Genomic DNA, 24,767 nt, shown 5'->3' with positions numbered 1-24,767 from the left:
TATCCAAACATTAGTTTATCATTGCTTGAAATCTCACAAGATTTTGGCATTTTTTCTCTCTCTAAGTTTTGCAAGATTTCTACAGAAACTCCAAAATTGCAGGAGATACCTGTTGATTTCTATTAGCGTTGCTTATATTAAGATTGCATGGGATTATATAGCGATCCTCAAAAATTTTTAACATTAATATACTAATCAACATAAAGAAAACAATAGGACTGCTGCTGTTGAAAACATACAGGTAGTCCTCAACTTACAACAGTTCATTTAGTAACTATATGAAGTTACAAGAGCACTGAAAAAAGTGACTTATGTTCATAGTGTCAACTCTACAATTAGCCTAGCCTGGCTGCAGCCATCTTTCCCTTCATTCTAGATTGCCACATAGAACGGGGGGGGCGGGGGCTTGCCCAGGTGCTTCACTAGTCAAAATAATCTTCCGTCCCGTGGGAACCAAGGTCATCTACTGCTCCCGCAATCAGGGACTGGATGTTGCATAAGAAAGCCTGCCAAATGAATGTGTTGGGAAACATAGTGATGGCATAGTTTTGTGGGTGGGACATTATACTTTGTAACTGGGAAATTTTTAGTGGGAATTTCAGACTTGGTTTCACTTTTGATCATGCTGATACTTTGTAACAAACATGTTCTTGAGTAATTTCCAAGCCTCAGAGTTCTGCTTTATTTGTCTCTGTTGGAACCATGACACATGGTTCACATTTATGACTGTTGCACCATCCCTGGAGTCACATGATTTATATTTGAATGTTTGACAACTGATCCACATTTATGGCAGTTGCAGTGTCCCGGAGTCATGTGATCCCTTTTCCTGAGTTTCTGACAAGCAAAGTCAATGGGGAAACCAGATTCACTTAACAACCATATTACTAATTTAAGAACTGCAGTGATTCATTTAATAAATGTGTTGAGAAAAGTCATAAATGGGGCAAAATGCACTTAATAAATTTCTCATTTTAATAACATAAATTTTGGGCTCAATTGTATTATGGATCATCTTTTTAATAGAAAAAATCTATTAAAAGTAGTTACTTGTTTGTACTCTTTAAAAAATGATCATCATTATCTTTTTGAAGGACTATGAAGATGATTTTGATGATTTTGATGATGAAGATGAAAGTAGTCAGAATGCAAAAAATGAAAAAGAAGAAACAGAAGTGGAATTACAGAAAGTTACTATAACGAAGAGCTCAGAAGTAGAAGAAATTCAGAAAGCAATTAATGCAGAAAATGAAAAGGTCAAGGCCTTCCTTCCCAACTCAAGAAAGAATGAACATCTTCTGGAAGATCATGAAAAATACTCCAAAATAGGTATGTGATTAGATAACAGTTAAGGTAGAAACTATTACTCTACTTCTATTTATTTATTGCTGCTGTTTTACTGAAGAGTAGGCAGCAGTGAAACATTCTCAACAAAGAGGAACTAAAGACCACACTGTTTAAAACAGAAGTTCTCAGTTTCTGAGACTATGTTGGCATTTGTGGGGTAGACCAAAAGAGAGCCAAGGGCACGACAAAAGCTTAAAGTCCCTTTTCCGTGATAAAGTTAATGTCATCATTTTCCAAGTACTTTAGATCTCTTTGGCCATCCCATTGAACATTAAAATTCAGCAACAACTTGGTGTTCTGGGGGTAGCATTCAGGACCTTGGTAGGATGCATGCTTGCCACACACCCAAGATTTAATCTGGCATCTTCTAATGTGTTTCATTGGTTCTGGGATCACTTTTTCACACGGAATGAATTCAGAATATTTTGGATTTGCAACAGATGAAGATTCCAATTTCGGAAAAGCTGATAACAATGCTTTGTCCTCTTCTTGTAAATGAAACGAACAATAAACAGATCTCAACACCAATCTCAATATTAGTTAGTTAGTTATTTCATTTTGATGAGACATGTTCAGTATTGATTTCCGAGACACATAAGCCCTGTTACCATATATCTCACGTTCTGTAGTACAGGGTGATGTGAATATCAGGACTCTTGTATGTTCTTAGCAAGAGAGCTTTTAGAGGAAGGATCCTGTACCTATTTAAAGAAATTAAGATGTAGGGCATGGGTCCCAACCCCAGGTCTGTGGACCAGTACCACGCCAAAGCATACCAGCAACCGATCCGCACAAACAAGCAAAGCCACATCCGCGAGATGCAGGCAGCACACAAAACCACGCACCCTCCGATCCACAAAAAAACTCTCCACAGAACTGGTCCCTGGTGCCCAAAAGATTGGGGACCTCTGATGAAGGGAATATGTATCAAAGCCTTGATTACTTATGAATTCCGGTTTCCCTATTATATTTAATACACAACTAGTTTCCTAAATTAGCTCACTGATAAGAATAAGCAGATAAAATTGCTGCCATGGTTCTTTACTTTGTTGTTAGTTGCGAAGTCGTGTCCGACCCATCACGTCCCCATGGACAACGTTCTCCAGGCTTTCCTGTCCTCTACCATCTTCTGGAGTCCATTTAGGCTCACACCTACTGCTTCAGTGACTCCATCCAGTCACCTCATTCTCTGTCGTCCCCTTCTCTTGCCCTCAACTTTTCCCAGCATTAGGCTCTTCTCCAGTGAGTCCTTCCTTCTCATTAGGTGGCCAAAGTGAGTTTCAACTTCAGGATCTGACCTTCTAAAGAGCAGTCAGGGTTGATCTCTTCTAGGACTGACCGGTTTGATTGCCTTGCAGTCCACGGGACTCGCAGGAGTCTTCTTCAGCACCAGAGTTCAAAGGCCTCAATTCTTTGGCGCTCAGCCTTTTTTATGGTCCAGCTTTCACAGCCATACATTGCAACTGGGAAGACCATGGCCTTGACTATACGCACTTTTGTTCGTAGGGTGATGTCTTTGCTTTTTAGTGTGCTGTCTAGATTTGCCATGGCTTTCCTCCCCAGGAGCAAGCGTCTTTTAATTTCTTGGCTGCAGTCCCTGTCTGCGGTGATCTTGGAGCCCAGTAAAATAAAATCTGTCACTACCTCCATTTCTTTGCCATCTATTTGCCAGGAATTAAGAGGGCCGGATGCCATGATCTTGGTTTTCTTAATGTTTAGTTTCAACCCAACTTTTGCACTCTCCTTCTTCACTCGCAACAAGAGGCTCTTTAGTTCCTCTTCCCCTTCCGCCATTAGAGTGGTATTATTTGCATATCCTAGGTTGCTGATATTTCTCCTGGCAATCTTAATTCCAACTTTTGATTCATCTAGCCCTGCCTTTCTCATGATGTGCTCTGCATATAAGTTAAACAGGCAGGGTGACAGTATACATCCTTGCCGGACTCCTTTCCCAATTGTGAACCAATTAGTGGTTCCGTGTCCAGTTCTCACTGTTACTTCTTGACCTGCATATAGGTTTCTCAAGAGACAAATAAGATGGTGTGGTACTCCCATCTGTTTAAGAATTTGCCACAGTTTGTTGTGATCCACACAATTAAATGCTTTAGCATAGTCAATGAAGCAGTAGTAGATGTTTTTCTGGAACTCCCTAGCTTTCTCCATGATCCAGCGTATGTTGGCAATTTGATCTCTAGTTCCTCTGCCTCTTCGAAATCCTGCCTGTACTTCTGGTAGTTCTCGATCCACATACTGCTGGAGTCTAGCTTGTAGGATTTTAAGCATAACTATACTAGCATGTGAAATGAGTGCAATGGTGCGATAGTTTGAACATTCTTTGGCACTGCCTTTCTTTGGAATTGGAATCTAAACTTATCTTTTCCAATCCTGTGGCCACTGTTGAGTTTTCCAAATTTGCTGGCAAATTGAGTGTAGCACTTTTACTGCATCGTCTTTTAAGATTTTGAATAGCTCAGCTGGAATACTGTCACCTCCTAGCTTTGTTGTTGCTCAGCTTTCCTAAGGCCCATTTCAACATCGCATTCTAGGATGTCTGGCTCGAGGCCAGTGACCACCTCATTGTGGTTATCAGGGACATTAAGCTCATTCTTGTATAGTTCTTCTGTGTAATTTTGCCACCTCTTCTTAATCTCTTCTTCCTCTGTTAGGTCCTTGCCATTTTGGTCCTTTATCATGCCCATTTTTGCATGAAACGTTCCCTTCATCTCTCCAATTTTCTTGAAGAGATCTCTAGTCCTCCCTATTCTATTGTTTTCTTCTATTTCTTGACACTGTTTATTTAAGAAGGCATTCTTATCTCTTCTAGCTATTCTCTGGAATTCTGCATTCAATTGGGTGTATCTTTCTTTTTCTCCCTTGCCTTTCACTTCCCTCCTGTCCTCAGCTATTTGCAAAGCTTCCTCAGACAGCCATTTTGCTTTCTTGCATTTCTTTTTCTTTGGGATGGTTTTAGTTGCTGCTACTTGTACAATGTTGCGAACCTCTGTCCATAGTTCTTCAGGCACTCTGTCTATCAGATCTAATTCCTTAAATCTATTTGTCACCTCTACTGTATATTCATCAGGGATATGATTTAGTACATACCTGAGTGGCCTAGTGCTTTTCCCTACTTTCTTCAGTTTAAGCCTAAACTTTGCAATGAGAAGCTCATGGTCTGAGCCACAGTCAGCTCCTGGTCTTGTTTTTACTGACTCTATAGAGCTTCTCCACCTTTGGCTGCAGAGCACATAATCAGTCTGATTTCTGTGTTGACCGTCTGGTGATGTCCATGTGTAGAGCCATCTCTTGGGTTGTTGGAAAAGAGTGTTTGCTATGACCATCATATTCTCTTGACAAAATTCTATCAGCCTGTGCCCTGCTTCATTTTGAACTCCAAGGCCAAACTTGCCTATTCTTCCAGTTATATTTTGGCTTCCTACTTTAGCATTCCAATCCCCCATGATGATAAGGACATCATTTTTTGGTGTTAGTTCTATAAGGTGCTTTAGGGCTTCATAGAACCGGTCAATTTCATCCTCTTCAGTACCATGTTGGCTGGGGATTTCTGAGAGCTGAAGTATGCACATCTTCAAATTGCCAAGGCTGAGAAACATTGCACTAGAGACACAGCATTAAATATTTTATATTCAGTAATACCCAGCACAGGGAAAATAGCATAACATGGATCAGATTAGGCTAAAAGAATATGGGTTGAAAGATGCCACACTTACCAAATTGTAGCTATTCAGACTACTTGGGTTGTAATAATCCCTGCTTTATAGATATGAATCGATCCTAATTGAACAAAGTATCATTGGGTTTTTTCATATAATAAATTTAGCAATCCCATGCTAGATTTATTCAACCTAATTTAATGATTTATTTATTTTGATTTAATATCTGTAGATATATAAAAGCCTGACCCTCAAATTTTTAACCAAAATACCACAACAAATCAGCCACCTGCAGATAAGCCACTCCACATTTTTCATGGTATTTTGGTTACAAATTCAAGGGTCAGTTGTCTGTAGATAAGCTTCTCTGCAAATGCATATGAAAAAGATATTTTTAAAAGGTATTACTTTATATACTCTTGGAAAAGCCTCTGCAGAAAAGCCAAATCTAATTTTTAGCTGCATTTTGGCACCTTATATGTGTGCTTATGTGGCATATCAGTTTCTGTCCCAAGAAAAGGCACAAGGAATTTACTGGAGATAATATGCAATAGTAAAGTAGTGTAATACACAACAGTATGTAGTATATTCATGTATGTTGTTATGTTACAGAAAGGCAAGTGTCACTGGCTCAGTGTCCCACATCTGGAAAATTCATTGATTTCCAAATGGCCCAACAACGGCAAAATATCAGAAAAATTGCCAATCAGCAGAAGTAGGTGGCATTAATATAAAACACTATTGGAAGTTGGGTTGTGTGTGACATTTTAATTTGTTTTTGTAACATTACAATTGCTGTATATAGAACAAAGTTCAATAAAGTATTTTGTCATGTATACTGTATCCAAATTGATTGCATGCAGCATATCTAAATGGGTCAAAATAAAGGAATGTTTTCATGGTTCTGGGACTTAATATTTTTTTTCCAAGCTACGGTGTTTATAGAGAAAATTGTATTGTTTCCTAGTTCAGTGAATTTATGTTGCTGTTTCCTTCCCTTATTTGCTTTAGGTATTCCCATTAAGAGACAAAGCTGTATTTTTCTTAATTGTACCTAGCAATTCTTGTACATCTTCATTTTACCATCAATCTTTTCTAGGGCTATATTGGGCTGTGGTATAAGCTTGCAATAGTGGCAGAGAGCTGTGGTGTAGGGTTTCCTACCTGAGTGGGGGGTTGGGCTAGAAGACCTCCAAGGTCCCTTCCAACTCTATTATTCTTTTATTCTGTTATTTCAAAACCAATTTTAGAAGTGAAAGATACCTCAGTTTTTTCTTTTCTAATTTTAGCTTTTTTTACTATCTTCTGTTGCCCATATAAACAGTTTCCTTTCTACAACATGCATCTATTATTAGTCCATTGCAGCTTTTAATATTCAGGAATATTAGCTATGACTTTTTATTGCAAAAGTACTATAGAACCACCACTTTATATACCATATTTAAAAAAGATTGTTTATACACACATCTGCATACACACGCACATGCCTTGAAATGTTAAGCATGAATGTAACATATTTGCACATATCTGCTAGCGGATATGCAAACCCAAATTGCTCTATGTGCGATGTGTGAAACAGCATAATTATGAGAGTACTGAGTAGTACCACTCTGAAAAACACAGAAAGCACTTAGAAAGAGAGTATTTTATATCCAAAAAAGCATTTAATCAACTCAACATTTTCATTTGTATAATGTAATAATCAGCATAAAACATTTTTGGGTATAGATGCCTTGATGCTGTATGCTTCTTACTTTCAGAGAGAGAATATTTCTAACCAATGAAAGTTTATTTCTGTTTAATAGACATTTTGCTGTCTTATGACATATTTTTCAAGGAAACGTAGCTTTGAACTTCTTCGTCTCATTGACCTGGATTTTTCAGTCAGCTTCTGTTTGTTGGATTTGCCTCCAGTAAATGAATATGATATGTACATTCGAAACTTTGGGAAAATAAACACCAAACAGGTATGAAATAAAAATATGACCTCAATTATTCACATTTATTCCATTTTATTTTATTAAAACATGCTCATATCAACAGATTTTTAAGCTGAATTAAGGGAACAGACAGTGAAGGTTATGAGATGACAAAATAAGAGAAAAATAGTACAATTCAAAAGTTGTAGTTCACAGCTGGAGATAAGTCTGACAACTAGTAAATACAGGGTGTGGTCAGAAAAGTGAAAGTGGTGCAGCCATGCTGCAATGTAAACACCCATTTTCTATTGTATAGACACTGTCTGACAAAAAGAAATCTGCAAGATTCCAAAGCTTTTATGTGTGTGTGTGTTTGTACAAGTGAAATATGTGATCTATTTTGCCACTTTTTGCTATGCTCTAATATTAATAAAGTACAAAAAGGACTCATGTAAATATTTATTTAGATGTTACAAAATAATTCTCATATGATAGCCCTTATTAGTCAGCAACTTCTATTTAGCTTTCCCAGGGAAAATAAGGCCGCTTGAGTATATACAAAAAGGCAGTATAAAAATAGAATTCAGAAATAATAAATAGCCATTCACTCCAGCCTTGCCAGCTTCATCCAACCATCAGCATGACAGATGTCAGAATTAACATGTTAAACCAGGGGTCTTCAAACTTGGCCCTTTTATGACTTGCGGACTTCAACTCGCAGAATTCCTCAGCCAGCGTGCCTGGCTGAGGAATTCTGGGAGTGAAGTCCACAAGTTTGAAGACCCCTGTGTTAAACTCAACATGACAGAAGTCAGAATTAACATGTTATCCCAAACAATAATTTCCCATTTCACCAATAAACAGTTGTATGTAATATTAATATTGCTGCTCATAATGATTATGTGTTATCTTAAAGGAACCTATTATTAAATGTCTCTTTTTAATGTTTTACCTGTGGATAATAACACAGTATAGTAACCAAATATTCGTCTATTAAGTAAAATATCCTGGAATATGATAGTAAATACAGATAATCAGATATGGGAGAATATTATTTGCTGATAATTTCATTTTCTGTTTTAGGCTTATGTGCAATGGAATGAGGATAATCTGGACAGAGATATTCAGACAGATGAAATAGAAACTCAAGAAAAATGGACACAGCATCCTGGAGAAACCACCCTTGTATCTGGAGGTGATTAAAAAATAATGATGTTTAAATCTCTTTTTAACCCTTTGATTTATTTTAGCCAACATTATTTGTGGCCCACATTTGTAGTAAAATCTTTCCAGGACAGTTAAAGAGGGGGGGAAAATCTGGTTAAAACAGAGCTGGAACATAACCCCCAAACGGAGAAACATATCAAAACAAGAGGTTTGTTTAACATTTGCAACCTAGTGGGCATGATGAATCTCAGGTGGAAGCTCATACCAGAGAATGGGCCCATTATTATTATTTATTTTTAAAAAGAGTCTTAAGCTAGCCAGTTCTTTCCCTTAATATTGGTTAGTTTAAGATTTGAGTAAGCAGGCAGGCAGATGAGAACTCTGTTGAAACTCTTAGAGAATCTCCAAGGATTGGAAATTTTATATGTCACTGTTTTCTCCAGCAAGGGGAAAATGGTTCTTTATTTCCTTCTTATGACCTCATGTCTCATTTTAGGTCCCAAAAGCAGCCATGATATAACTGCCATCACGCCAAAGATTGATTCCCAGAGACTGGCAAACTTCCTACGATCTGCTTGTCAGGTATAATTTATATGTATATGATCTGTTACTCAAATTATTATGAGTCATCAATAATATTAGCTAATAATGGTACATATATGATGATGGTGATTGTATTTATTTATTAGATTTTTTTATATTGGCTTTATTACTTTTAAAAGTAACAAGACTGTGAACATATCTAATACTCCTTCCTCTAACTACAATCTTGTGAGGTGGGTTGGGCTGAAAGAGAGAGTGGCTGGATCAAAGTCACCCAGCTGGCTTTCATGCCTAAGGCAAGACTAGAACTCACAATCTCCTGGTGATTGATTCAGAGTCATTCAATCAACTAGTGCTTTTAGTCTTCCAGTGGTTGACCCAAAGTCACCCACCGGGCTTTTATGCCTAAGAGAGGACCAGAATTCAGAGTCTCCTAGTGATTGGCCTAAAGTCATGCAACTGGCTTTCATACGTAAAGTGGGACTAGAACTCACAGTATCCTGATTTCTAGACCAGCAGCTTAACTACTACAACAGATCTCCAGGCTCTGGTAATTTTAAAAAGTGGTAATGTTGAATTTAGCTTGATTTAACATATTATCACATATACCAGGGGTCGGCAAGCTGAAACAGTGAAAGAGCCACTCGGAACCGGTTCCCTCACAAAAGAAAAAACTGGGAGCCGCAAAAAAGAGTGTGCATGCACATGCATGCGCAAAACAAGAGGCTGATCAGCGGCCCTGTGTATGCGTCCTCCCGGGAGCTCTGGCAACTCCGTAAGGCCAGCCCCGAACTTCACAAGTGGAAATTGAGGGAGATTGCCAGGAACACGAGATCAGCGTTTCTTAACCCCAGCTGATCTCGCCCTTCTTGCAGTTTCCTTCTCTCTGTTTCAGCTTGCTTTCGGCTACTTTTCTTTCGGGGGATCCAGCCTCTCTCGCCCCCTTCTCTCAACAGGTGGATGCCCCGAAAGAAAAGCAGCCAAAGGTAGCAGCTCTGCAAGTCTCCGCCAAGAGAATGGGGCGGTGGAGGCTGGATCCCCCGAAAGAAGTCTCTGCTGAGACGAGAGAATGGGGTGGCAAGCTGCCGAGAGAATGGGGCGGTGGAGCGCTCTGCCGAGAGAATGCGGCAGTGGAGGCTTGCTGCCCATTCTCTCGGCAGAGACTTCTTTCGGGGGATCCAGCCTCTGCCGCACCGCGCCGAGAGAACAGCAAGCCACCCCATTCTCTCGGCGGCTTGCCGCCCCATTCTTTCGTCTCAGCAGAGCCCAGCTGAGAGAAGGGGGCGACAGAGGCTGGATCCCCTGAAAGAAGTCTCCACTGAGACGAGAGAATGGGGCGGTGGAAGCTTGCCGCCCATTCTCTTGGCAGAGAATTCTTTCGGGGGATCCAGCCTCTGCCACCCCTCCGAAAGAAGTCTCCGCCGAGAGAATGGTCGGCAAGCCTCCATCGCCCCATTCTCTCATCTCCATCGCCCCATTCTCTCGGCAGAGGCTTGCAGAGGTGGCGGCGGAGCTGCATGCGCAGCTCTCCAAACCGCCGCCGCCCGTTTGGAGAGCTGCTGCCTTCATCAAACATGGATGAAGATAGCAGTTCTGCAAACGGGGCGGTGGAGGTTTGGAGAGCTGCGCGCCTTCGTCAAACATGGACGAAGGCAGCAGCTCTCCAAACGGGGTGGTGGAGGTTTGGAGAGCTGCGCGCGCAGCTCCCCAAACCTCCGCCAACCCATTCTCTCAATGGGACTTTTTTACTCCCACTTTTTTTCCAGAATGGCGGAGGCAGACTGGGAGCCACAGGAGACGGCTTAAAGAGCCACATGTGGCTCCGGAGCTGCGGGTTGCCGACCCGTGACATATACAGTGACCCAGTGATAATTTGAAACAATTTCTTATGTTTATTTTTCTTCTTTGGGTTCTATTGCATAGGATAGTTTTCTGTTGTTAGGCAAAGATGGAAGCTAAAAGAAACCCAAATACCACTAAGGACGTGCCACAGATTCTGTTTTCTTGCAATCCTTAAAAGCATCTGGGAAACTGGGTGGCTGTATCAATTATGTGCCATAGTTAGCTTGGAAGTTGTATAATTAACACTGATAGAAAGTTCCCAACTGTTTAATATTTTTGAAAGGTGATTGAAGTTTTACTTGAGGAAGATCAAGTAGCAACACAACCCAGGCGGAATCTAAGATCACGACCATCCAGCCTATCTATTAGCGATAAGTGCTTCCAGTTAAATACAAATCTCCCCTTCCTGAATGGTAAGAATATTTTTATTTCCATCATGAGCTGTAAGAATATATGATCTTAGGTAACCCAACATGTAGTTTTTCACAGCCAACCAGATGACTCTGGGAAGCCCACAAACAGGTTTTCAATCTAACAGTAAAAATAAAGAAGCAAATAAATAAGTAAAATAATATTTCTCATTTCAGCCCCTGTCTTCTTTATCTTCTTTTTCAGCTACTTTGTACAGTAATTCATTTTGGTTTCCATCACAATTTAGCTGTGTGAAAATAAATGTTATTTTGATGTTTTGGGGTTGGACCGAGAGAGACTGACTGGCCCAAAGTCAACCAATTAGCCTTCATGGCTAAGGGAGTAGAACTCAAAGTCTGCTGGTGATTGGCCCACAGTTACCCAGTTGGCTTTCATAGCTAAGGCGAGACTAGAACTCACAGTCGCATAACTTACATCATTCTGATGTTTGGTTTTCAGGCATTATCATTTTTTCCCCTGATACATATTTTTAAGACGTTTTTGCACATAAGGCTCTAAAGTATCTTTAGAGGATCAGCTTTGGAGGATGATGAAGGTTTAAAAAGGATTTTTTTTTCATTCTTCAAACATTAATAATCTATACTGAAAAGGACTGAGTTAGGCAAATTCTCATCTCTTCTATTTCCTGCATTTGGCTTTTTTCTTTCTCCCAACAATGCAAATAATACCAGCTTCATCTCACTCTTCCCTTTAGGCAGGAGGATATCCTGTCTGCATATCTCACAAGCTCAGCGACAGGCTTTGCTTTCAGTTCATGAACTTCCCGAAACATCAAATGACTTATCACTGGATAGCAAATACATCATCTGTGTGTGGAATGTTTGGCAGCCTTCTAGTCCTCAGAAATTATTGCTTTGTGAATCAGAGGTATGCTTCACTGTAGGGTTTCCTCAGAACTTGGAGATTTTGGGAGTTTGTTCTAGACACACCTAAAATGCTGACCTTGAGGGGAGGAGATTGCTTACCCACAAAACTGAAGCGGAAACTCAAATACTTTGGCCACCAAATGTGTTATGAATAAGTCAGATGGGGCAAGAGACCTCGCAGACAAGAAGAAAGGTAGCCATTAAGAAATGCCGATAGATGCCATGCTGGCGAAAATGGAACCCATAGGGAGTCAGATCAGTCGTGAATCAAATACAGTTTCTGAACATAAAACATATTAGATTGTGGGTTAAGAATAAATGGTTACAAAAGGGTTGGGTTTAAACCTGGAGAGAAAAAATAGGGCATTATTATTCTGTTCTGAGATATGTTCTTCTACCCTGTAGGTGACATGTTGCAGCTTTAGTCCTTGTAAAGCTACTTTGGTGTTTGCTGGAACAGTTGATGGTTCAGTCCTAGTGTGGGATCTCAGAGAGGACTCAAGGATGCACCAGTGTGTGAAAGTTCATGAAACCGACTGGACATTTAGATCTCCTACATTTTCTACTGGTTAGTTAGTGTACCTTGAATAATCACACCTATCTCAGCCTTGAGTGGGCAGTGTCAGTTTGTAGAACGAGTTTTCACTTCCACCTTTGTTTCTTAATTCTTTCTTCCATTAGGAAAGAAATGCATTATAAATAGTAAAAAGTTAAGCCAAAGGATGAGCCAGAGGAGGAAAACAAAGTTCATTAAGGTAGCAACCCTGTTACATGCAGTCCTCAACTTATGACCATAGTTGGAACCAGTTGTTAAGTGTTAAGAATTTCATTGGTTAAGTGAGTTGCACCCAGTTTTATGACCTTTTTGCCATAGTTGTTAAGTAAATCACTGCAGTTGTTAGTGGGTGTTAAGTAAATACGGATTCCCCCATTGACATTTCTTTCAGGCTGGGATGGTGACAAAATAAGTGATTGTGTAATCTGGGACACTGCAACCATCATAAATACATGCCAGTTGCAAAGAGCCCAAATTTTGATTATTACCTTGGGTTGCTGCAATGGTTGTAAGTGTGAGGACAGTTCATAAGTCACTTTTTAGTGCTGTCACTGAATGATTGTAAGTTGAGAACTACCTGCATTATTTACCTAAGCCTGATTCCAGTGAATGGGAGAAAGTACTGATATATACACAACCAGTGGGTGTCAACTTTTTTTAAGGGATATAGTGGTAAATCAGCTGAAACAGACTAAAACACCTACCTGATGGTTCATGCCAGCTGCAGCACCATTGGGACCATCAACTCCAGGTGAACCTTTCATTTTTGCAGTTGATTCTTTAAGAGGATCCGGACTGGCCAGTTTTTTCTCCCCCAGATCTTTCTGTTTCTAACAGAAATCCAACAACTTCAATTTTGAATCCTTCAAAAGCCGCCCTGAGTCTTCGGAGAAGGGCGGGATATAAATGGAAATAAAATAAATAAATAAATAAAAGGGCTGAATGCAATATCCCGGTTAATTGTAACAGACACACACACACACACACACACACACACACACACACACACACACTAATCCTGCCCTGCCAGAATGACACAGGGATACCACACTTTGGTATAATATTGAAAATCACTGAGCTTGGGATTGAAGAGGTGGGCTTAGTTAATAACTACTGTATTGTACCTTTGCTTCTTCCTTAAACACAGATGGAGTGTTTGCTACAGTAAATCACACTTGTACTGTATTGACCATTGAACCTATTTCCACCTCTGTCTTCAAAGAGCAGACCTGTGGGTTCTCCTATCTGTCTGTTCAGGAAGGTATGTAAAGTACCGAGTACAAATCTGCTAGTATTCTTTCAAAAGATTCGTTGCTCCATTCTGAATCATACAGAAATCCAGGTCTGCAGTCTGGAATTCCAGTCCAAATTCAGTTACTCTGTTGGAGAAAGGCCTTGAACTCTTGGAGAAAGGGCGAAGGAATAAAATGGGGTTTTGTTGCTGCAGTTTGTTAACTTATATGTGATTCTGATGTTTTATGGCATGATATCGGTTACTATATGTTCAGTTGCTTTGGCTTGAGGATACTCGATTAGGGAAGGTGTCATATAAATTTAATCATCTAATAGATGATCAGTATTGTTGCATGAAGGGACGCGGTGGCTCAGTGGGTTAGGACGCTGAGCTTGTCGATCAGAAGGTCGGCAGTTTGGCGGGTCGAATCCCGAGTGCCACGTAACAGAGTGAGCACCTGCTACTCGTCCCAGCTTCTGCCAACCTAGCAGTTCAAGAGCACGTAAAAATGCAAGTAGAAAAATAGGGACCACTACTGTGGGAAGGTAACAGCGTTCCGTGCGCCTTTGGCGTCTAGTCATGCCGGCCACATGACCACGGAGACGTCCTTGGACAAGCGCTGGCTCTTCGGCTTTGAAACAGAGATGAGCACTGGCCCCTAGAGTCGGAAACGACTAGCACGCATGTGCGGGGGAACCTTTACCTTTACCTTTACCTTATTGTTGCATGTCCTACCTGCATGACTTTAAGAAAGCAAGGGCATACTGTGACTCCACACCAGTTTGAAATCATTTCATGTTTCCATGTTCTCATAGTATCATGTTAGTTCAAAGTTATGATGGACCCCCCAAAAGGTACCTTTTGATCCCATTCCACAGTTCCAACCACCAACCCCTCCCATAGTCACATGGCTGTATTTTGAGTGCTTGGCAACCAGTCTGAATTTTCAGCTGTATGCAACGTCCTATGGTTGCACATCAATGATTAATAATATTTTTGATAGCAATGAGCATTTACTTCTAGTTTTTGACAAAAAAGCCTCATAGCAAATAAGTTAGTTTAAGGAGTCTGAATTCACTTAACAACCATAGTGGTCCACATAACAACTGCCACAAAAAGTCAGAAAATCGGGTTGGTCACATGATGATCCACTTTGCAACTTAAAACGGGCAGGCTCTGTTACAGTCATAGTTCAAAGTCAACCTCTACTTTGGTTTAGTGCATCACCCCATAAACCCCATAAATCCCAAATGACCCACTTAGATACAATACAGTGTTGTAATTTAGTGGAGCACTGAAACAATTTATTTACTGGAACTTATGCAGGACTCATACATTTCGCAGGGACCTTATCAGCCACTGGATCTAAATCCTGCTAGTCAGTTACAAATTGCCAGTGGAAGGCTTAATTTTCCTCTTATCAGGCAGTACAGTCTTAATCCTTCCAGTCAGTTGCTCGAGTGTAACAATCCCTGTAAAAGCTCCTTCTCTTCATTATTCATTCTTCCATAAAGAATCTTCTGACTGCAATCCTGCTGCAGTTGTTAGGAAAAAGGACCTGACTGCTGAATTCAAATCAGCTACTTTTGTTTGGAATTTATAGGATGGAGAAATGCTGTTTCTGTGGCTTTCTATAGCCTTATCCTTACTCCAGTGGTTCAGATTTAGAGGAAAATGGCCAAATGCAGGAAGCTTTTCTTGGCAATACTGGTAGGGGATAGCATCATGTGGTTAACCTTTTTTCCGCAGGACTGGTTCATGCTATTATTCCTTGCCTCTTCCTAGTGGTTTTGGATCAACAAGAGCAGGGCTCTTCAAACTTGGCCCTTTTATGACTTGTGGACTTCAGCTCCCAGAATTCCTCAGTCAGCGTGCCTGGCTGAGGAATTCTGGGAGTTGAAGTCCACAAGTCATAAAAGGGCCAAGTTTGAAGACCCCTGAACAAGAGTACGCTTGGGAAGAGCATCTCTGACTTCAAAATTTTAGAGAAATTGGGGAGTACCAATAGTGCTGCACAGAAATGCCCCTAATTTTCCGAAGTTAGATGTAAGTGGAAAGATTTAAAAGTTTATCCGTATTTATATTCCTGTAAATATATTTATTTATATACTGTTTTTTCCCAACAGAAATGTTTGGACTTTCATTTCAGATTGCTTCAATGGATGAAAATGGGATTCTTTGTCTATGGGTAAATTGAGATATTTTTAGTTTATTTATTTATTTATTCAATTTGTATAGCCTCCCATCTCAAACAATGACTCTGAAAAGTTTACAATTCCAAAGGTATAAAACCAATTAAAACAATAAAGCATTTGAAAAACAATAAACAAGAATCCAAATAAATACAGGCAGCAGCTGAGACATTTAGCCAGTTAACAGTAAAGCCAGGAAATAGGGCCCTTAACACAGCCAGGCTTTTAAAGACTTACACAAGACCAACAGGGTTGGGCAGTTCTAATCTCGAAAAAAAATCTTCCACAGAGCAGGGGCTATTGCAGAAAAGGCAGTAGGAAAGGCAAATTTTCTGGTCTCAACCAGCCAACACTCTAATGGGATCTGTAGCATGCCCAATCTTCAGTTAAGGCATCCTAATAGTCAGGCAGGGTTTGTTCTCTTTAAGTACAGTTTTCCAGATTATGCTTAAAGGTTTGATTTTCACTTGGGACATGTTGTTTTCCAACCAGCTAAGGCATCCATTGCAATTGAAAGTGTGTTCTTAAAGGTCATGAATATAATTCTTAATTACTCTGTTTCTGAATCTTAATTTGTAAATCTTAATTTTCAAGCAAAATGCACTTCATAATGCACTTTCATGCCTGCCTTGCTTTCTTGTCATTGCTAGCATTATGCTTCTGCTATTTGAACAGATTTATTCCCAAGATTTTTGAAAAGTTGAGCTTTTTCCATTACATCATTACAGCCAAGAGTTCATGTATATTTCTCAACATCTGTTTTATTGGCATACTTCTAACTTTACTAGAAGTACTTATGACTGATTACTTAGTGACTGTTCAAAGTTCTGACAGACTATTCTTGGGGGTGGGGCACTTAAACAACCAGGATTTGAAGTTCTGACTTTTGCCACCCTCCCAATCATGTGACACATTCAAAATGCTCAGCTACCAGGCCGCATTTATGATAGCTTGCAGCATCCTGTGGTCACAGGACCATGTTTTCTATTGGTTTTGCACCCCCCCCCAAAAAGGCATTCACTTCCACTTTTCTGCAAAACTGCATCCAAAGTGAACCCCTGATTCACTTATCAACCACAACATTCACTTAACAACTGTGACATTAAAGGCTGCTGCAAAAAAGGCTGTAAAATCAGGTTATCACATGATGGTTTTAGGACCATTGTGAATTATGACCATGATGGGCAGGCTCAATTATGGTTGTAGCTTGAGGACTATCTGTATCTACCGGACATTTGTGTCACTTTCTCTTCTTTGACGCTAATTTTTGACATTTCCTAGGTGGTTGTTGAACTTCAGAAAGGAGATTTGTCTGGCTCACAAAATGATTTGGGTAAGTAAACTTAATTAGAAAGAGCCAGTTGGGCAAGGGTTCCTAAACGTTTTGCCATTATACCTCCCTTTAGTGTAATCTTAAATAATAAATAAATAATAAACCTTTATTGTCAAAGTACAACATGTGTACATTGAGATTAGCTGAGCCTCCCCCTGTGCTCTCTCCCCCCAACACACAGTGACAACAAACCCTCCATCCCACCACACTATGTGAACCAATTACACCACACACTGGCCTCCCAAGTCAATTCTGCATAAGATTATGTCCCATTTAAAAGCCTAACAGCCCATGGATAAAAGCTATTTTTCAGCCTGTTGGTACGGCTGGCTATGTTCCTATATCTCCTACCTGATGGTAGGAGAGTAAAGAGATACCGTCCAGGGTGTGAGTCATCCCTGAGAATCTTCCTCACTCTTCCAAGGCAACGAGCCCTGGCCATCCACCCATCCATCTTTTCTAAGAATCCAAACACCAAAATGAACTCAAATGAACAATGAAAACAATACAGTGAAACTTTGGGAAACATTTACTGTAACAGTGTGCAACTAAAAGGTTCCTCACACCTCCCCTGGACTCTTTCTGCATTTTCCCAAGGGGGGTGCACTTCACATTTTCAGAAACCCTGCAGTTGGGTGTCATGATTAAAGTGCTGGACTAGGCGCAAAGGCTATATTTAACAAGCATTAATTGTAATTGCACCCATGTGATGGGTCTTTCCATATTTAGGTCTCAGAATCAGTTATTTAGTTTGGGGCCAGCCTAATCTAGTCTAAGGTAGGTTATAGCCCTCAGTTATGCTGAATCAGTTGCTCTGCCAGCTTGAAATCAGGCTTATTAACAAACCATTTGAAGAACAAAAGTCTTGTTCAGCATGTTTTGGTGGCTTAGCCATGTGAACTAGGGAACCACATTATTTTCACTTTTTACTAAATACTTTGGTCATTCAGATATGTTTTATCTCAGGATGTTTTTATTGGATCTGTCTTTATTTCTTGAACATAGTCAAGTACTATGCTATAGTTGAATAGTATGCTGCAGTATTAACCGTAATCCTTTTTATATATTTTAGAACAGTTATACTTTTGTTTTTCATTTTAATTAACTCTGACTTGTGTTTTATCTGCTGGACTATGACCTACTAAATATTTATTTGATTTGAGGCACAGTGCAAGCAAAGGGATCTTTCAACAGAGAGACAAAAGCTAGGAAAAACATCAAGAGAGTCTCATGTAGAAACTAGCTATTCACAGGCCGAGAGGGAATTTCACTGCTGGAAGAGCATTGCTGGCAGTCATTAAAGATTGGAGCTATATTGGCCAATTAACAGGAGACATGTATGCCATATTGAATATATTTATATATTTGTTTTTCTGCCTAGTTAAATTTGTGAACAGAACTTGTAAACATAAATTGACAAGTCATATTTGGATTTAAAAATGCCCAGCTATTTAATTCTACTAGTACTAATAAATTGTTGCTATTATAATTACCACAATGCATTTTATTACTTTCAGGATTAATTCCTGGGGGAAAAATTAAATTGGTTCATAGCTCTACTGTTCAGCTGAATTGCAGGTAAAATATGTAGAACACATCTTCTTAATGGGTTGTTCTTTGAAAGCACATATATCACTTCTGGCTGATTTCCAGTGGGGGTGGGGGGTGGGGAATAGTAGTTCCTTAGTAGCAGATCACATCAGGAGAGAAGAAAGCTTGAATAATGGTGCTTCAGATGCACAGCCCTGTTCCAAATGCTATCTTGACAAAAGGTTTGCTTGGTCATATTACAGTATTAGTGCAAGCCAAGCTATGTGATTGATTGAGTCAACGTTTCTCAACCTTGGCCACTTTAAAACATGTGGACTTCAACTCCCAGAATTCTCCAGCTTACAAAAGTAATTCTGGGAATTGAAGTCCACACATCTTAAGAAACACTAGATTATGTAGTAGTTGGATGGCACTGGAGAAACTTCAGATTTACTGTCAGCAACAGAATCTCCCTGAATGACGTGAGAACCAACCTTTCTAAACCCAACCTACCTCATAAGGTTATTGTGGGAAGAAATAGGAGAAAGGCGGGTCTCCCCGATGATGGTGGAATATACATCTAACAAATACATATGAATGCTTGTCCAAACTGGAATCTCTACCTGAATTCCTTCTGATCAAGTTTTATATTGTTGAAGGAATAACAGATATGCTTTGAGAGAGGAATGTCCACTCACCACTCATTCTGAACAAGACATATTATATCTAAAATCAATAGAAAAATAGGGATGCCAGATGGGGAATTGAATGGAATATCCAGGCTTAGATTGGCTGGTTAATAAATCTAGGAGATTCACACTGTACTTCAATATTTGTTGCAATTTCACTTGTTAATATACATGTTTCTTCTATATTCAGCATTTCTCCAAAAGATTACTCATTTCTGGGGGTGCCCCAGACACGGAACATTAAATTTCTGCCTTCAAATCCTAATCATTTTGTCGTTGGAACAGATGCTGTGAGTAATATTCTTAATCTAATTTCATTCTTGCCAACTTTTCTTAGTAGATTTTTAAGAGTGGTATTGTGAGCCTGGGGCTGCTATTAAAAACGGCTGCATTGTCAGAATCTGGACAAAGCCCACAATTCTCCCTGAACTATTCTTTGCGCTATTCCACCAAATGTAGCATTGTCTTTCTTTTTTCCTCTTTTCAAAACTTCACAGGGTTTGGTGAGCCACGGCACAAGGCACGAGCTGAAAGTCCCTCCCAAGTGGTTCAAACCCCAGCAAGGGGGACCGAGAGCAACCCAAGTTAATGCAATTGATTTTTCTCCTTTTGGAAAGCCAATCTTTTTGGTATGGATGCTCTTATACATGCTTGATTGGAATCATTCAGGTTGTGTCATGTCAGTGAAGGTCTGAAAGTTAGATTTAAAATTAAACATACCATGGATAATTTATCTGTAGAGCAGTAGCCATTACGGTTCTGCACTAGGTTTTGCAAATTTTATTTATATTGTCACATAGAGCAACATTAGCAGTTAGGCTCAGATGTTAATCTCTTCTTGGAGTTCCTAATTCCCCCCACTGGCTGGGGAATTCTGGGACTTGAAGTCCACAAATTTTAAAGTTGCCAATTTTGAGAAACACTGCTCTACCTCCGTAAGGCCTCTGCAGGAAATCTGTACCGTGCAGCCTGAATAACTCATCGAAATCGTCAAGTGAAAATAGCTTGTCATTTTCTCAGGTCAAACATACACAAGCACACAGAGATATAATTGCACACTTTAATAAATAAATTACTTTTGCAAAGTAAGTAAACGAGCAAGTGCGAACACATGCACATGTAGTAGAGAAACAAATGTCCTCCTTGCCCAAGTTTTATAAGTTTGCCTAAAACTGGAGTGGTCAGGCAAAATTTGAGGGTCAAAACTTTGTAGAAGATTCGTCAGCCGGTCCAGTTACAGAGTAAAAACTTGTGAGATTCACAAGTCAGGAGTTAAAATATGTGGGATAGGGATTAACAGGCAATTGTCATCAATGGAAAGGCTTGAGTTTATTGCTCTTCTGAAATAGAAGGAGCTCTGATGTTGTTCATTTGGAAGCTCCTTCCTTATGTGCAGCTTCGCATCTAGGACATTAAATGGCTGGTCAAAGTGCATTCGCTCTGCACTCTTCTTCATACTCCAGGCCCCTGTGTTGAGAGGTGGCGGCATTCTTGCAATATGCGTCACATAAGGAGCCAGCAAAGCAAAACAGTTTATGTCTTATTTTAATTCTTTATGCCACAGCTTTGTTGCTGACATTTTGAAGGCCAGGGTGTCTGTGGCCATCAAGGCTTACTACTCCTCCCCTGATGGGTGTCCTTAGGATCTCAAATAATAATAGCAATAATCCACTTCCAATAATAATCCAGTGGTAATCACTGAAATTCACAGGAAGAGGTTCTTCTCAGATGAAGAAAGCTAAAATCCTGCATAATTTTGTGATTTCTTTAGAGATCAGCCATTTAATGTCATGCTTTTTTTTTAATTTGATGTCCATGCTTTGGACCACCAGAGGTCATCAGTTAACAAGTTTTATTTTTATTTTTTTATTTTAATTCTATTTATATCCCGCCCTTCTCCGAAGACTCAGGGCGGCTTACAAGCTTAGCAGTAGCCTTCATTCTATGTATATGCCTGCTTATTAGGGCTTTCACACACACCCCAAGCGGCATTATTACAAAGTCAGCTTATTGCCCCCAACAATCTGGGTCCTCATTTTACCTACCTCGGAAGGATGGAAGGCTGAGTCAACCTTGAGCCTGGTGGGACTCGAACCTGCACTAATGGCAGGCAGCTGGTGTTACTTAAGGAGGCATTAGCCCACTGCTCCACCAAGTTGGGAAACCTTGTCTTAAAAGAATACATTAATCAGAAAATATGGTGTGGTGTTTGTTTTTTTTAAAAAAATAAGTTTTGTGTATTTTTATGTTTTCAGGTGGGCTGTTCAGATGGGAGCATTAGATTGCACCAAATGGCTTCAGAGCTTCCACTTATGCAGTGGAACAACAGCACAGCGGGGCAAGCAGTAATCACCCTCCAGTGGGCTCTGACCAGGCCAGCTGTGTTTTTTGTTTTGGATGCCACATCTGTAATTTATATTTGGGATCTTTTGGAAAATGATTTGTCACCTGTAGCCAAACAGCCAGTCTGGTCTGATAAGTAAGTTTACAGGATGCTCTTTGGTTTGCAACTGTATAAATTGTGTAGAAATGAAAACAAGCAGGCTTGTTGGACTTTAATCTTTGTAAATACCAGTCCTCCATTCAGGTATTCAGTTACATGGATGAAGAATTTATAATTGTAAAGAATGAGGTTTGAATGCAGGCCTTGCTTCTTTCTCTCCCTATGCTCCAATCATGAGAAGATGAGAAGTAAAATTGAATTTGCATTTGCAAGAATAGGAATATGGTTCCTTGGGATCAACAGGGTGGGCAGAGGTTCACAAAGCAGTCCTTCCTCCTTTTGAACTTGCATTCATGTCTTAAGTCAGGGGTATCAAACTGCCAGTCCGCGGGCCGGATGCGTCATGCTGAAACCGCGCCCACCCCATTGCCGGCAATGGGAAAAAAAGTCACGATATGTCGTGACACATTGTGTGACGTTGCAAGTTTGACACCCCTGTCTTAAGGAGTGAGCTTATATCATGATGCCCCATTTGCCATGTTGCTGATTTTTCTCTCCTGGTGTAGTTGTTGCTGTCTGGAGCCCTGATTTTTTAAGGTCCTGATCCCATAGAAATCCACCTGAGCTTAAGCAAAAGCCAGGCAATTATTTTTCAGGCTTCAAACGAAGAATACAGAAAGCAAGAGGAAAGCAGATAGAACCATCACTTGGGCCCTATTTTTCATTCATTTTGGAGCGTTTGTCTGAACATTGAGAGAAAATCTTGTTTCCTTAATCCAGGGTCATATATCTGTGGTTAGGTAATTCTCCCAATTGGAGCAAGAAAGGAAATTTTTCACATTTTTTTCTTCTTGCTTGATTATGTGGCTTAGACAGTGTTTCTCTATCTTAGCAACTTTTGGGGTGTGTTGAAGCCTATCCACCTTAAAGTTGCCAAGATTGAGAGACCATGATTCGGATTATTCTCACTAATGAGTTGAGGTGAATATCATGACAATGTGCCATTTTGATTTCTAATTGTTTCTCACTTGATTCTGGCTAGTCTTCAAACGTTCTTAAACAAGGTGCTGAGAATGAAAATAAGACAGACATAACATTTGGGAGACGTAGGTGTAAATCTGGTAGCCCCAAACAATGGTCTCAATCATTATCTCAGTCATTCTCCCCATCTAAAATCTGGCCCCAGTCAGACAAGTGGAAAGGGTTTGTTCTCCTCTGTCAAGGAATTGTCTCCTCAGATATGGTGAGGAGACCAATGTTTGTCAACCTTGGTGACTTTAAGAATTCCCCAACAAGCAGGCTGAGGAATTCTGGAAGTTGGACTCTGCACATATTAAAAGTTGCCAAGGTTGAAAATTGCTGATTTAGTTCAATCCTCCTCAATAGAAAAATCAATTCCACTATGCAAGGTAGTTGCCTGCCCTGTTCCTAAATGCCATACAAGATGAGAATCAAGTGTCATAGTCCTATCCAGCAAGAAGGTATTTTAATCCATTCTGCAAAGCAAGGAAGAAAGCAAATGCCAGTTGATCTGGAAGCTCTTTGCTCTCTTTTCCACTCCTTATTAAATAAAAAGTTATTAATCTTCTTTGTCTTCAGGATTATAACAATGGCTGTACTGGGTGAACCTGAGAAACCAAGTGGCGTTCTTGGCATAGCGCTTGCCAAAGAATCTGGAATCATAGACATTAAATACGTCAAGAAGATATGGGCCCTGCCTCAGCCAGAAGAGGCAGAGAAATTAAACCTGCTTTTGCAGCAGGCCTTATAAAATGCAGAAGCCTGTATCCGAATGCATAAATATGGCCTGATGGTTTTAGATGAATTTGTTAATATGTGGGATTTAGCAGAAGATTGCATGGCTGAAATATTTTTTAAATTCCTATTTGTAAATAGTATTTATATGTTTTAAGATGTATCAACACAGTATTTGGACTTGAGCTAGAGAACATTTTTATGAAACTCAGAATAAATATTTATGAAGGCATCCCTTTAAAAGAGAAATATATTGTTTCGAATATGCTATGCACTATAAATCTTTGTACTTATTTTTGGAATAAAACTGAACATATAGTCCCATGAGCTTTAAATATTTGGTTTTTAATTTTCTAATTGAAATGACTGGTTTGTTTTCCATGTGAAATTAAAAGATCCTTTGCTAGCTTTTGCAGAACTAGGCAAATTCAACTTACTTTGCACAGGTTCAAATGTGCCATAATCCAAAATACACTTGTCCACAAGGGGCCCCCAAATCCTTCTTAGTAAATCTTGGCATTTACAAGAAAAAAAAAGTTAATTGTTACATTTAAATGTTACACACATGCAGTTTTCAACCTTAGCTTTGAAAAAGGTAAAAAGTTCAAAACCATGATGATGCTTTTCAAAGTGTTCAGGTTACAACATAAACCATGCTATGCTATTTAAAATAAGAGGAATTTACAGATAAGGGCTTTGATGTAATATTTTTGCAAGGATGTTAAAATCAGAAAGATCTGGTCTGCAGCCTTTTTCTTCCAAGGTACTATTAGGCTCCATTTTGTAAATATGCTTTTGGTATGATAATGTAGTGTGGGATCTGTTGCTGTTACAGATATCGTTGCAGGATGGAAGCTGTTCTGGTAAGGCCGCCTTTTGCAATTGACTGATGGCAAATTTGTCAATGCTGTGAATGTCAATTCATGTGGTGCTCTAGTTGTTTTGGGATTGCACCCAAGGCCCCTATTACTATTGATAACTGCCTTTACTTGCTTTTGCCACAATCGTTCTATTTCGACTTAAATTTCTGGGAGTCTACCTCTGTGAAGATCTGACCTGGAAAGTGCACACAACTCAGGTGGCTAGAAAGGCCCAACAGAGGCTTCACTTTCTTAGGGTCTTGCGGAAGAACAGGGTAGAACAACAGTTAGTGACCCTCTTTTACCAGTCTACTATAGAGAGCGTCCTCTTGTATGGTATTGTGGTTTGGTATGCTGGTCTGACAGCCGCGGATAGGAAAGCATTACA

General features: G+C 39.8%; 1 protein-coding gene across 1 annotated transcript in view; it reads left to right on the top strand.

Annotated features, from left to right (window-relative positions):
- DYNC2I1 (dynein 2 intermediate chain 1) overlaps positions 1–23,907 on the top strand; it is a 36,546-nt gene extending 12,639 nt beyond the window's left edge. Inside the window, exons 10-25 of the mRNA XM_083376253.1 lie at positions 1,095–1,329; positions 5,631–5,733; positions 6,856–6,985; positions 8,021–8,132; positions 8,601–8,686; positions 10,773–10,902; positions 11,616–11,788; positions 12,193–12,355; positions 13,491–13,604; positions 15,704–15,765; positions 17,051–17,102; positions 18,620–18,680; positions 19,512–19,611; positions 19,819–19,950; positions 21,577–21,800; positions 23,364–23,907. Coding sequence (XP_083232379.1) covers positions 1,095–1,329; positions 5,631–5,733; positions 6,856–6,985; positions 8,021–8,132; positions 8,601–8,686; positions 10,773–10,902; positions 11,616–11,788; positions 12,193–12,355; positions 13,491–13,604; positions 15,704–15,765; positions 17,051–17,102; positions 18,620–18,680; positions 19,512–19,611; positions 19,819–19,950; positions 21,577–21,800; positions 23,364–23,535 — 2,049 coding nt within the window. The 3' untranslated portion in view covers positions 23,536–23,907. The remainder of the gene's footprint in view (positions 1–1,094; positions 1,330–5,630; positions 5,734–6,855; positions 6,986–8,020; positions 8,133–8,600; positions 8,687–10,772; positions 10,903–11,615; positions 11,789–12,192; positions 12,356–13,490; positions 13,605–15,703; positions 15,766–17,050; positions 17,103–18,619; positions 18,681–19,511; positions 19,612–19,818; positions 19,951–21,576; positions 21,801–23,363) is intronic.
- Positions 23,908–24,767: the final 860 nt, after the last annotated feature.

This window comes from Vipera ursinii (assembly GCF_947247035.1).
Source record: "Vipera ursinii genome assembly, chromosome: Z".
Classification (NCBI taxonomy): Eukaryota; Metazoa; Chordata; class Lepidosauria; order Squamata; family Viperidae; genus Vipera; species Vipera ursinii.
This window is presented reverse-complemented; position numbering and strand designations above follow the sequence as displayed.